The following is a 14,519-nucleotide window of genomic DNA, read 5'->3' as shown; positions in this document are numbered from 1 at the left end:
GAGAACCTAAGCTTTAGAGATATTCTTTTTAACCAGCACAATGTAGCTACTTCATTCAGTTATTCGATTAATTGGGAAATATCTATGCCCCGCAATATTTTCTACCTCGTGAGGTGTGAAAAATGAGCAAATTGAATTCCACATAATCAACTGATACGAACTCACAGACCAAAAAATTAAAAGAAGATATGTCAATCTAGTGATCAAGGGATCAGAATCATTTTTCTACTGCTGTGAAATGTCTAATGTTACTGTTGTGAACATTGATGGCTCTCAGATTCAACACAGAAATTAATGATTTTGAAAGCATTGCTCATCTTTGTAAACAAACAGTGTTTCAACAAGTCCTTTTTTTATCTTCGAGAAAAACAGTGGGAACTTGGGACTTCTTATACCAGTGGATAATGGTGTAGTATTGGAGTTGGGGTAAAAGGAAAAAGAAGAAATGAATATACTTTTTGACAATGTTATTCATCTTTATGAATATATGTTATACATCAAACTTCTATGAGTAATTCAAACTGTCTAATTTTCATCATGTAACATTTGTGGGGTGTGGGAGAGGTGGAGGTCAATTCATTGAATTAATTGAAGAAATAAACATATACTGTAATTAACTAAATAATGAATATCACCAAGATAACTATAATAACATCATGTTCTAAGACTCCTAACAAAGATATCAGCAGATGACCACATTGAAATGGGGAGTGGAAAATAAAATAAAATCTGATCCTTGAGATGTATTTTATTCAAATGCCCAGAGTGGAAAACAGTGTGCAAGGCAAAGTAGTAATACCTGTTTCTGGAATACACAGAAAAAAAGGCATCCCATCTTCCATAACAGTTGCAACAATATCTTGGCACATGCTGGAAGGTGAATTATTACTAGGACCCATCATAAAGAAATTTGAAAAAAAAAAATCATCAAGAATTTTCAGTGCCAGTACATACCATGTAAACTGCTTCTATTACTCTGTTATATGTTGCCCTTCATTTCAGGGACCTGCAATAAAAGCATTTCTTTTTCTTTATTTCTCTCTCCAAAAGTTTCATAAGTCATGTGCTTCTTGGTAATGAAGACCCCTCCAGATTATCAGGCATCAAGCTCTCAGTCTCCAAACTCCAACAAGTATTTGTTTTCTATATATAGCAAGCTTCAAAACTTAAAGATGCAACACTTGAGCAAGAATCTCATAGTGATAAAAGAATCAGAGACCTCTGGTTTCAACTTTCCTCACCTTTCTCCAAAACAAAAATCCATGGCTATTCGTTGGGTGTCGTTGATATCGAATACTAAGCAGTTCTTCAGGCTCCAATCGCGTCTCCATAGAAACCAGACCGACGTGCCAAAGGGCCATTTAGCAGTTTATGTAGGAGATATTCAGAAGAAAAGATATGTGGTTCCCATCTCACACCTTAATCATCCTTCATTTCAAGGCCTGTTGCACCGAGCCGAGGAAGAATTCGGCTTCAATCACCCCACAGGAGGTCTAATGATTCCATGCAGTGAGAATGCCTTTCTTGAACTAACTTCTACGATACAAATTCATCATGCAAGAAACCAATGAAGAATATTTTTATAATTTTTTTTACTATTTTTTTTTTTGTGCTTTTGTTTTCATAGAATAGCTTTAGGAGTGTAGATTCGTGTATTGGTGATCCACTGACATATACGGACACACAAACACAGAGAAAAAAGAAAAATGTTATTTTCATTCAAATAAAGTTTTTACATTTTTAATCTTTAATCAGTCTGCTCAGCTAATATCAATACCAAGTTATGGACTCCATTATCCATCCATGACTAATATCAATATCAAGCAAATTAGAAAATTTTAAATTCATGACTTCAGGCAAGAAACCACTGAAATGTTCCTAAAGGTCATCTAGCAATTTATGACAGGATCATCAGATGGAGAAATATGAGATTTCAATAGCATACCTAACAATCATGCTTTTCAAGACATGTTATGTCAAGCAGAGAGATAGATTCTCATCATCAGATAGGCAGTCCGGTATCCCCTGCAACGAGGAAGCCCTATTCGAATTTCATAAAGCTATGAATAAAATTCAGTATGCTTCACAATTTTGACAGCTGAGCTCTTTCATCATTGAACAATATCTGCTAACCCCTGGAAAACAAAAGGCAATTAAGTACCCTACTCCATATGTTTTTCAACAACCAAAATCCTGCAAATAAGAGATAGAAGTTTCAATTTAGTACCTGCTGCTGTAAGGATGAGCTTTCCTGTTAACTTCCAGTCAGAATCTCCAAGATGAACATAAACATTCTCAACCTTTTATGCTTCTTTGATTTGCAAGAAATCAAACTGAACAAATCCAGAGAACGGCTAAAGAGAACTATAACAAATCTGTCGAGAGTTTAAACACAATCCGGTAGGAAAATAAAGCAGGACGTTTTCATATTTTAAATGAGTTTGTCTTCATTACAGTGTCCTATTCATTCATCACCATACAATTCCTGGTAGAAATGCAGCAGATACAGGGTTGGGATTAAGTGAGAATTATACATGAACAAATCCATGAAATTCATGAAAAAATCAATGAAATCCATGAACAAATAAATGTATCACATGAACAACCACATTAACTGAATGTGGCTGTTCATGTGTTACATTGTTTTGTTCATGGATTTTATTGATTTATTCATGTATTCTCATTTTTCACTGGTTCTCCATTCTCATTTTATATAGTGGTTCTTATTTGTAACTTCTCCCAATACATATATCAATCTATAGGAAGGTCTACAATTGTGAAGTTATAAGGACTCAAAGAGGCCCATATTTACAGTAGACAGTAATTGACTGACTCTAGATTCATCCCCATATTATTTCTGCTATACATTTCAATTTATATTACAAAATTCCTCCAGAAAATAAATGCCAAATAACAATCTGCATCAGCTCTGAACAGCACAAAACCATCTGCAAAATCTACAGTCTAGGGCAGCTACAGGCAGAAAAAAATCAAGGATTCTCAGATAGCTCATAGTGACAATTTTGAGAAAAAAATCTCCATATCCCTTATCCTCGTTCTTTTTGAACTAATACTATGCTGATCTTTCTAGAAAAAACTTCCACCACATCAAGAGTTTTCGCCAAATTGTGGACCTTATTCCAGTGACAAGTAACCTGTCCTGATTTTACGCCTTTGGCGGCTTATGCCTGAAGCTAGATTTGTTAGGGATGGGCTAAGGTCCACTGGTTTTTCAGTGAAAGGATAACCAAGCTTTGGCTGAAACCACTTCCTTATGGTAATGCCATTTATGCGGATCTTTCCATAAGATCCATTTCCTTGATAAGATAGTCCAAGTCTCCTCAATAGTGCTGCAATTTCTTGGCTTATCCTGTCGAATAAATAGAACATTTTTAGAATATTTTGAGCTTACCAGTAACTACAAAATAAAATATCCATTCTTGATAATCAACAATAGGGTGTATGGAGTTGAACTAGAAAATATCCAGTAACTACGATTGTATCTTCTCACCTGCCTGCCATATTAATCTCTATCTCCCCTGCAGAAGTTTGAATTTGTGCCTTTTCTACTGGCAGTAGAATAGATAAATTGGGAGCCTTTACACCTGTCGAAGATCAATAAGACAGTGACACATAAACGAAATAAAGAACAACACAAAATATAGAAAACAACAACATTGGCTCTTCTCTTTTCTTGATACGAAACAAATCATTTTTTCTTATTTTTGATAAATTACATAAGTAAATAAAGAAATTTTAAAGGCTGCGCAACGGAGTACTCGAACCCAGGACCTCAGGTTTTGGGCATTAACCTCCTACCACTAGGCTAAAACACACACACACCAAATAAGAAACAAATCATTGTGTTACAATCAGGTAGTTCATTAGTATTCGCCAAAAATCTTCATAAGATGATTCATTATGTGCCGAGGAAACATATTTCTGGACTAGAGACAGATGCACCTCATATTTTTCAAACAGTATCACTTTTATCTTTCAGAATGTCCTACAGCATCACTGAATCGGGTGGGATATTAATGACATAACAGATGGTTCAAGTTTCTACATTCATTACTTAGCAATGTTAGCATGCAGAATGCCCAATTGTTAATAGCAGTTACTACCACCCACTGGAAGGGAAAATTCGTTCAGAACATGCTATGTAAGTAATTAAATGAAGAAGTGTAAGTCGGTACCAGCAGCCAAGCGATGCTTGAGACCTTTCAGAACTGTCAAGAGGTACACCTGACCAACATAACACAACTCACTTTAGAGATCTTGTCAGAAGCACGTATAGAAAATACAATCACTGTGTATCAGTGTTGGTGCTTCAGCTTACACATACATTGAGCCTCAATGCAAAATTATATGAACAAATAGATGTTGCAAAGTTCATACAACATGAAAGAAAGAAACCAAAAAAAAAAAAAAGGAGTAAGGATAATTTTTCAACGAGCTACCAAACCAAAATCCTTGTTTAGCCCCATGGAAGCTTCAATATTTTCCATAAATATGATTTTTATAAAGGGCCAACCAGCATGCTCAGAATAGAGGACTTAACAGTTTCATGAATATATAAGTGAGTGGAGGAAAAGGATGTAATGTAGCTCGAGACAAGTTTTATATAGGGTAAACAAGTCTTATCAGAAAAATAAAAAATATTGCTGAAGTATATTAGCTCACCGCAGCTGTGTGAACCTGAAAATTTCTAGCATCAACAACTATGGGGCTATCTTTCATAGAGGTTAGTGGTATAACTCCAATAGAAGCAGCTTCCTGAGAATTCAGAAAATAATTGTAAACTTACCATAGTAATTTTTTCAAGAAAATGAAAACTCTGAACTATTAGGAATTAACAAAAAATAAAAAGTTCAAGGAAGTTGTTGACATACCTCAACTAAAGAAAAAGCGCGGGGATCATATTCCCCAAAGCCCTCAATCAAAGAACAGACATTTTCACCTTTTGATGGACTGATATTATATCCAAGATTCTCAATGAGTCTATTTCTCACAGATACATCATGAGGTAGCTTAAGGCAACCCAAAACAAGCGAAAGTTCATCCATGGTAGGTGCCACACCAGCTACAATTGTTTCCCTATACACCATTAGGGCCAAGGATGTCCTGTAGAAATATAGCCATATCTCATAAACCATATCTTCCTTCTTGGAATGACCAAGAGATAGACAATAAATCATGAGGTTAGTAAACACATATGTCCAGTCAAGAAGCTCAATTAGTGCTTAACAAGGTTAATTTATAAGACATGCTTTAACTGCTGATGTGCACCGTGGCACGTCTTAGTGAAGCCTTTTACACAATGGAATAAAACTAAAAAGTAATCAAGCACATCTTCCTGTAAACTATAAACAAGTGAATTGCTTAAAAATGCAAGAATGAGTACCATTTACTATTAAGCTGAACTCGCCCAGAGGTGAAAGATAGAACAGACTCGCCAGCTAAGCAATCAGCTTGGAACCTCCGTAAGCACATAGCTAAACAAAATAAACTTTATCAGAAAGATGATGAATGAAACAAACAGTATAAGATCCACAAAGGAAAAAAGTATTCACCTAATAAAATGAGCCCAAGTAAAACTAGAAATAAGTATCCCTAGTACTTCTCTCCTTTTTTTTTTTTATCTCACTGATAGACTATTGGGGAAGGGTGGTTGAGTAGCATGCTGAGTCTAGCCTAAGTTTGCAGAATAAAGCCAAATCTACAGCGAATTTCCAATTCAAGTACTGCTTAAAATGGTTGCCAAACACTTTGAAGGAACTTATGAATTCTAGAGTATCTTAAAATTCTTTAGGTTATTAGATCAATGACATTATAACTAACTTCATGTATCTTAACAAATTTGTTATCATTTTTGTTGAAGATATAGGCAGCAGTGACTTAGGACAACTATTGGACATGGCATTATCCAACATGTTCAAGAACATGTTGAGTAACAATCAAGATATTAACGTTGGCAATGCTAGGGCTCGTTAAATTTTCCAATAAATAAAAGATCAAGCAGAAAAGCACCACAGTAGCCTAATCGTATGATTAATGTTTCTCCATGATTCCTGATGCACAACTAGAGAAGTGGAATCACCTATGAGGCACCGGCACATTACAAGGTTTAGAGCAACAGAATCCTGTTTTGCTTGAGAAAAAAGATTGAGGCCAGCTTCTATATCATCCTTTCTGGTAAGAGTTGTAACAGTATATGAGAAAAGATCGTACCACATGAAAAACTGGTTGTTATTATTAGTATTATAAAAAACTGCATGAACATACAAAGAAAGGTAATTACTTTTCACTTGCCACTAAAAGAACAGAGTAAGTTATGGTATTTGGGCATACACCAGTGCTCTTCATTTCAGATAAAATTTCCATAGCCTTTTGCAGTTGCTCTGCATCACCTGCAGGAAAGAGGAATGAAGGATTTCTCAGACAGCAAAGCATATAGATGGCTGCAGATAGAACAGAATTGATAATTGTAATGGCCAAATCATGAGCAGCAGTGACAAAACAAGTTGTATAAATTATCCATGTATTGAGTAACATTCATGGTGTAAGTCCGCATCATTCTGTTAGATTAAACAAGCTTGTGCATATTACTAAGAAATCAGAAAATTAAAAGAAAAACTAAACACGCATTGAACACTTATAAAGTTGCCCGTGAGACAATGGTGATTAACTTACACAAAGCGGTTATCAAAGCATTCATCAGCGATACTCCGGGCTTCATATTAGACCTCTTAATGTTCTCGTATAGCTCCAGTGCCTTCTGCCAGTCTCTAGCCTAGAAACATATAGAAAGCAAGTTATGTCTTCTGGAAATAGACAAAAGCTGGGAGATGTCCTGCTCATGATTATGCATACATAGCTACAAATTATTTACAATTTTGCAACTGACTTCTTCTTTACAATCAAAATTCAAAAGAAAATTCAAGAGTAGAAGTTAAAATTTTGCCTTTATTTTCAAAGTAAAACGCAATACCGCATTCACTTACTCCTAGAAAATAGCCTACATAGCGATACTGTACTGGATAGAATGCAGAAAATGTTTTAAGCATGAATAGTAAGTCAATACTTTGCTGCATGCTCCCATCAAGGAGCTATATGATATGATCCCAACACGCATTCCCTTAGCTCTAGCTTCTTGTAGAATTTCAAATGCAGCATCTACTTTCCCAGCATGCCCTGCCACATCGATCAATGCGCTGATAAACATCTGGATTACATAAGGGAACCGAGTAAGACATAATTTTAGATTAGTACGGAAAAAGTGAAAAAATAAAATAAAAGAGGTCACATCTTGCTTAAATAGAAAGTAGAAGGTACATCCGATTCTTCTAAAGTAAAAAATAACAGAATTTAGTATTCTACCTCATCAGGAGTGACACCTTTTCTGATCATGTCATCATATACACTACAAGCAAACTCCCAATCACCACGATGACTGCAGCTATTCACAGCAATAGTGTAAAGCTCAGCAGTGCCACGGATATCATATTGATGAATCATATTGTAGACCTCTCTGGCTCGATCAACCTAGAATAGTTTCAGAGTCTCGGTATTCGAATAGATGAACAAGACGGCAAACAAAAATCAAGAAAATGATAGATTCAAAGAGATACTAGATAAAGTACCTGTCTGGCACTGGCACAAGCCTTCATCAGAGCACCCACAGTGACATGATCAGGGTCTATGGGTTGTAACTCTGCCCTCATTTCAGCTAACACATCAAATGCACGGTCCACTGCTCCTGATTGACCACATGCAGTGATAAGCGCATTGAAAACTACTCGGTCTGGCTTTACATTCTACCATGAGTAATTTCAGGTTAGCCACTAATATGCACTGAATACTATTTGAATTTATATATAAGAAATGGCTTGCTAGATCATGAGATGGATGAAAAGATTGGAGAGAAGTGCATATCACCTTTGATCTGAGTATTCCATACGCCCCAAATGCCTTAGCAACTTGCCCTGCTTTTGCGCAACCATCAATAAGTGCACCATATGTGTGAAGATTTGGTTCAACTCCACCATTTACCATTTCATGGAAAACCTGAAAGTTCAAGAAATCTTGAGAGGACCTGATTCTGAACATATGTCCTGGGTCAAACTAAAAACATGCTATTCGGTAACCTAAAAAGGGAGGAAGACTATGTTTAATAGAGATTTTAACTCCGAACAAGTTTTATACCTTTTTACTGATAAATAAGAAGGGAAGAGAAACAGTTCATAGTTAACTTTTAATAGATTTCCATGTGACAGGGTCCTAAAATGTGGAAGTGGTGGTGTAACAAATGTGGTGTATGCATGTGCGATGGGTTTCATATCCTGCAATATTGTGCTATAAGGCTGTAAACATATTCATTCATTTAAATGTACCTTGAACATTGTATCCACTTTACCACTTTTAGCACAAGTTGATATTAACGTGGTGTAAAGTTTGCAGTCAGCATTTAATCTAGCCTCCTGAACAAGTTGTAGAACCTGAAAAGCGCCTACACAGAAGACAACTGGGTGAGTAAACCTGAAGTATTATAGTGAATAACCACTGGCATATATATTCTGAGAGAGAGAGAGAATACCTTCTGAATCTTGAGAACTCGCGCAAACAGACATAAGCATATTGAATGTGCTCAGAGTTGGATTTCGGATAAGCCTGGTAAAACGAAATGCCACCTTAACAGTCTTCTGACGTTTGCAGACATTGAAAAATCTCGAGTGGTAAACCTGAAGCCATGATCCTCAACAATCAAATAATTTATATTTGCATGCACATAATTACTAGAGGAAATCAGCAAAATGCAACTTGCCTTATCCATATCTAACAAACCATTTTCCTCCATATCTTCAAGCAGATCAACGCATTCATTTAACCTGTAACATAAGAAATCACGACCAGGTAAGCTTGATATAGACACTCTTTACCAGATCAGTAGTAATTTCAAGCGCCACAAATTTCACAAAGCAAAGGCTGTCAACAGCATAAAGGAATTACCTGCCTTCCCTCAGAAGTTGCTCGTAAACACGCAATTGCCACGAAGGATTATGCTTGTTGTTGTCATGTTTCTGCTCGGGATCAAAAGATGGAGGCGAGTTTTTGGTTCCACCACTATGCGAAATATATTTCTCCGTTTTCCTTGATCCCTTCTGGTTTCTTGAGTCCTTCTGCTTGTGGAGAAAGACCTGATTGTAGTAACTCACAGGCCTTTCCTCTTCAAGCTTCTCTGGGAAGATAAAAACAGTATTCTGTTTCAGGTAATCATTAAAAATAAATGTATAATATCCATATATTCCTGCAATCAACAGGTAAATAACTTATGTTAATGTCACCTATAGGTAAGACAACATTTTGTGCAGTGAGATTTGATCCCTCAGCCATGTTCACGAGAGATGAATAGCGGCTGAAGCTTTGAAGGGTAGCACAAGACGACAATTGTTCCTGATTATCCAACTTCTCCAAAGAAGTCCCAGTAACCGTGTGCAGCTCTCTGCGTGCAGAGCTTCTAAAAACATGGTCCAAGTTGTTTCCACCACTTTCCTCAACAGCTGTAAGATTTAGTCCACCAACTTTATTTTCTTCTTCTCTCATCTGATCTGCTAAAGATGCACAGCCTCCCAAATTTGTCTGTGTTACTGGAACTGACAATTCATAATGGGAGAGTTCATGTGCATTTGGATGCACTTCACAAACTTCATCATCAACAAAGGGCGGAACATCATATTCAGGAAGTGCAGAAGGCACAGATGATGAAATCTCCAAAACCTCAGATGCCAAGGAGGTTAAACAACCATTAACTGCTGGAGCTATGATGTTTAACTGAAACTCTTCTGGTGCCTCTACAACTAGAGCGCCTCCCGGAATCACATTAGTTTCTCCAAACTTTATGTCAGCACCATTGTTTTCTCTAGTTTCTTTCATATAATATTGGTTTCTGTCGACAGATTCTTTCTTTCTTAAACCTAGTTGCTCTGCATCTGTAAGAATCCAGCGCGTCATACTTCTTATTTGCTCTGCTAGCGCAAGGGTTAGCCTTCCTGACATCTACAGATAATAAACAATCAAAGGATATCTTAGCTAATCAGAAGATATCTACCTTTTGTGATGGAACAAAAATGTACAAACATACAATAAAGGTTAATTTCTAATAAGTTTGATTGTAGTTTATAGCCTGAACTTTCAACGAATTTCAGTTTATAGCCTTATCTTTGACTAATTTTTTTGATGCCCTTAACTTTGAGAAATTATTTAATCATGGTCAGTTCGAAAAAAAAATTCGCCTGAAATGGATTTTCCGGTCAAATGGCTTGCCGTTTGGACGATCGGTTGAGGGTACGTTGACCATTTCACTATGAGACGAGTCAAAATTTGGATCCGAACTTATATTACAGTGGCATTTCAAATTTGAGGCAAAAAAATATAATAGCCATTTAGATTAGTGAAATATTATAAATAGTAGCCACTAGTTAGAAATATATATACTATAAATTTTAGCCACAAGTTAAAATTTGAAAATAATTCCAAAGTTTTTGTTCATGCGAAAATCGAAGGTTCACGTGAACCGAAAGTTCACATGAATTAAACAAATTTGCATGATTGCATCATCATGCGCGCGATCGCATGACCTTTTGATTTTCGCATGAACATGAACTCGCAGAGAAATCTCTGATCTTCAATGTTAATGACGCGTTGAGCTCGCGGGCAACTCAACCACAACAATGGGGTAGTCGCCATCGAGCATGGAGGATGAGTTTTGTTGCTTATGTTTTCTACAAAATCGTTGGGGTCAATTTTCATGTTCATGCGAAAATTAATGTTTCGCGCACTCACGAATTGAATAATCTGCACTATCAGCGAAAGTGTTCAATTCACGCGATCACGCGAACCTTTAATTTTAATTTTAGCATGAAGTGAGCATTTTTATTTTCTACTGTTATACAATTTTATTAAGAGTAAAATAGTCTATTAACACAAAAAGGTAGTTAGAATTCATATAATTTAAACTTATCGCTACTATTTATATTTTGGCTAAACAAAACGAGGCTAGGAGTATATATTTTTCACAGTTGCCACTTCAAATTTTGTACTAATAGTAATAGCCATTGGATATCAAATCGGTTTGAATCGGATTTTAGAATTGTCTCCATGAACATGAATATACGACATTCATTAAATTACTTTACGGAGACGACGGACTTCATTCCATATGATCGACCAACCACGCCATACCCCAAACAATTTTCCACAAAAAAATTTTTGCAGAACCGCACAATGCAGGTTTACCTGCTTGATATCCAGTTGTTTCCTCGTATAAGCGAGGTACACGACAGCTGCGGCAGAGACGGTGGCGACTGCGGCGGCCACAACGGCAATCGCCTGCGAGTCCAGCGACGCTCTGAAGAGAGACTTACAGTAATTAGACTCCGATTTCGACCGCAATTTCCTGCATCTCCTCCGCGGCAACCGGAGATTGCGGCCGCCTCCGATGAACTCGTTGCGGAGGAGTCCGACGGCGCGAGAAGAAAGAGGCAAAAACACAGGAGAGCATGTGATTAAGGAAATTGATTGCGGAGCCAGAGATAAGCTCGACTCCATTGATTTCTAGAGAGGGAGAGGGTTTGTATGGAGATTGGGTGTTTTATTTCTATACATTTGAGGATAGAGTGGAAGTGGACGAGCGGAGCTCATAAATTGACGGTTGCAAGTAGCAACGATGATGTGTGCCGTTTTACAGTTCTGTACAGTTCGCGCTGTTCGATGAGTGGTTGTTTACTTTTGATGACGCGATTTTAGAATAATCGCCGCGGAACAGGAGGGAGTGAACTGGAGGGAATCGGGATGGTGTTATTTTAGTTCTAAGTTCTAACTAACTATGTCCGATTAATTATTCTAATTATATATTCGGCCGCGTGAGTGTGCGGTTAATTGTATATTTAATTTAGGAGAAGAACTAAGATATGAATCATATGATATGAAGTTCATAGTATAAAAAAAGATATGATATGAAGTCAACCTCTTTATTATTCCTATTAAAACTAAATCATCATTACGACTTACAAATTGAATTCCTCCAACAAATAAGAGAAATAAATTCCCAATGCCAAGCAACCACTTGAGGTTTATTACTACATCCGTCCCATGAAATTTTGAGCAGTATTTTTTTTTGGATTGTCCGTGAAATTTGAACACTTATTTTATATGACAATTTTTTTTTTCATTATTTACTTTTTCATTTTTTCACCTACCACAGTTTACACACAAAATAGTAACTCTTTAAAACCCATATAAAAAAAATTGCTCAACTTTCGCGGGATGGATGGAGTATCTTTTATATTTCTTTTGTTGTAAACATTTGTGTCAGATCATCTAATTCTTTTGTTGTAAATATTTTTTCACCTACCACACTTTACACACAAAATATTAACTCTTTAAAACTCATATAAGAAACAAATTGCTTAACTTTTGCGGGATGGATAGAGTATCTTTTATATTTCTTTTGTTGTAAACATTTGTGTCAGATCATCTAATACTTACAGACATATTAGACGGTGGATCCAAATTATAAATGCAAAAGCATATTTAGATACCAAATATGTATTAAATTATAGGAAATATTGTTGATTTTTCACGTTGGTTGTCGGATGTATAACAAGAGATTACTAGTATTATTATTCCATTTGTCCCACTTCAATTATCTTAAAACTATAGAATTTTGTCTTATAGGCATTTGAAGTGAGAAGGAAGGAGTATTGTTTTTATAGGAGTTTTACTAATTTAATAGCCAACAGAATTATTATTAAGCTTATCAATATGTTGGTAAAAGAATCACATATTCATAATTAATCTACAATATTTGTTAATTTCATTTGCTAACACAAGTTTTAATCAAAGAATATTAAAACAAATTTGTGATAATAATTTGATTTCGCAGCGAAACGGGTCGATCTCAATTGGGCCTAAAATATTCAAAGGGGCCTTAACACAGCCGTATAGCATCAGAAATCCAGCCCACTTTAAAATAACCAATAGAAAAATGAAATTCAACGTTAGTGCCTAAAATCGGGCTTGGCTTGGCTTGGTTGTAGCCTTGTAGGGCTTTTAATTTATTGGAATGTTTCAATTTATAAGATATTCGGATTATAATTTCTTAGTATTTTGTTTGGTCCCTTTTCAAGATAATTTTTTTCTAATAAAAAAGGGACTGTATTTTACTTTATCGAAAAGTAAAATGTGCTTATAATGTAATTATGTAAGGCAATCTCAAATTCTCAATTGTTTCCTAGAAAATATCTTATTTCTAAAAAAAACTATTTTAAGTTCAATTTTGTTATTACCTTTTTGAGTTTGAGTGGAGATATCCATCATTTCGGTATATATTCGAAAAGTCTATATTGTTACTATAGTACTATCTTAAAAGCTACTATATTAAAGAAAAACGAAAGAAAAAAATGATTTCTAAACAAAAGTCGGTGCATGCAAACGCCTTTTTCTGCTTATTGGTGTTGAAGTCAAATTAATTAATGTACAATTTTGTTTTATTTTTATTTTTTAAAGGACGGTGCCGCCCGAAATAATATTTCATACTTTTATTCCATAGATAACATATAATTATGAGTATTAAGTAAACAAAAAATTAATAATTATCACTACTATATTATCATCATATCATGTAACACTGTAATTGAAAATCCCGCCTGCGTGCGTGAAAACAAATGTCCTAAATAATAGATTGAAACTGAAAAATAAAAATGAAAGCAATTAATCTATTTATATATTAGAAAAAAAAACTATCATAATATGTACTAGAGTATAAGGAATCAGTTTATGCTTCTTTTGACACAACACCACAATTTGAATCAGTATCAAATTAAGTAAATGCTAGTAATTTTATCTTATTTTTTCCCATACATGTTGAGGTAAAATGATGTTGTATTCAATATAAAATTCTTACAATTTGAGAGATTCGCATATTTTCATAATTCATTTTTGAATAAATTAGAGATCTAGAAATTTAATTTTCATAATTATATATAGAGGCGATAGTTGGCAGTGGTAGGCACTAGGCATCATTTGAATTGAGAATGTGATCTATTTTAGGTAAGGGTGGGTAGAAATCTAGAGTATTCATCTATTAATTATATGTGACAAAAGCTACATATAATAAACAATTCACCTGTGGATTATATAATAAACATTTCCTCCATTTACAAATAACCTGATAAAATTTCACTCAAACTTATTTATCTCTAAAAAAAAGTATAATCACAAGTATTATAGCTTAATGAAATTAATCTTCATTATAACAGTGAGAAACCAAAGTATATATTTCAATACCCCATCATCCAATCAAAGAAAAATAAATACTTCGTGCTGTCTTTAAATATTTGATATATTTGAAAAAACAAAAGAGCGCACAAGTTCCCTCTATATCACATCATTCACTTAAAAATCATAGACCAACAAATAAAATTAAGAAAACATATAAACTCTAGTAGTCTATTAAAAAG

The 14,519-nt window shown here is 35.1% G+C and overlaps 2 protein-coding genes across 2 annotated transcripts; one reads left to right on the top strand and one right to left on the bottom strand.

Annotated features, from left to right (window-relative positions):
• The first annotated feature begins 1,076 nt into the window (after positions 1-1,076).
• On the top strand, positions 1,077-1,571 carry LOC131012280 (auxin-induced protein 10A5-like). The gene has a single exon (XM_057940203.1). It carries the CDS (start codon positions 1,077-1,079, stop codon positions 1,569-1,571), a length of 495 nt encoding a protein of 164 aa, XP_057796186.1.
• A 1,152-nt stretch (positions 1,572-2,723) lies between these two features.
• On the bottom strand, positions 2,724-11,754 carry LOC131005531 (pentatricopeptide repeat-containing protein MRL1, chloroplastic). The gene is made up of 19 exons (XM_057932543.1): positions 11,296-11,754; positions 9,345-10,056; positions 9,010-9,238; positions 8,825-8,888; positions 8,597-8,741; positions 8,394-8,509; positions 7,939-8,067; positions 7,644-7,817; positions 7,381-7,545; positions 7,085-7,225; positions 6,694-6,793; positions 6,302-6,410; positions 6,101-6,192; positions 5,405-5,495; positions 4,893-5,124; positions 4,684-4,776; positions 4,197-4,245; positions 3,512-3,605; positions 2,724-3,370 (listed from the first exon to the last, which is right to left on the bottom strand). The coding sequence occupies exons 1-19, from the start codon at positions 11,605-11,607 to the stop codon at positions 3,136-3,138; spliced, it is 3,282 nt and encodes a 1,093-aa protein (XP_057788526.1). The 5' UTR covers positions 11,608-11,754; the 3' UTR covers positions 2,724-3,135.
• Between the last annotated feature and the right edge of the window lie 2,765 nt (positions 11,755-14,519).

Source organism: Salvia miltiorrhiza, chromosome 1 (assembly GCF_028751815.1).
Source record: "Salvia miltiorrhiza cultivar Shanhuang (shh) chromosome 1, IMPLAD_Smil_shh, whole genome shotgun sequence".
NCBI lineage: Eukaryota > Viridiplantae > Streptophyta > Magnoliopsida > Lamiales > Lamiaceae > Salvia > Salvia miltiorrhiza.
This window is presented reverse-complemented; position numbering and strand designations above follow the sequence as displayed.

Excerpts from the sequence above, each read along its gene's own strand:
- LOC131005531 (XM_057932543.1), bottom strand. The coding sequence starts at position 11,607 with ATGGAGTCGAGCTTATCTCTGGCTCCGCAATCAATTTCCTTAATCACA. Across the intron at positions 4,246-4,683 it reads TTCAGGTTCACACAGCTGCG|GTGTACCTCTTGACAGTTCT; the intron begins GTGAGCTAATAT and ends TATGTTGGTCAG. Across the intron at positions 3,606-4,196 it reads CAAGCATCGCTTGGCTGCTG|GTGTAAAGGCTCCCAATTTA; the intron begins GTACCGACTTAC and ends GATCTTCGACAG.
- LOC131012280 (XM_057940203.1), top strand. The coding sequence starts at position 1,077 with ATGAAGACCCCTCCAGATTATCAGGCATCAAGCTCTCAGTCTCCAAAC.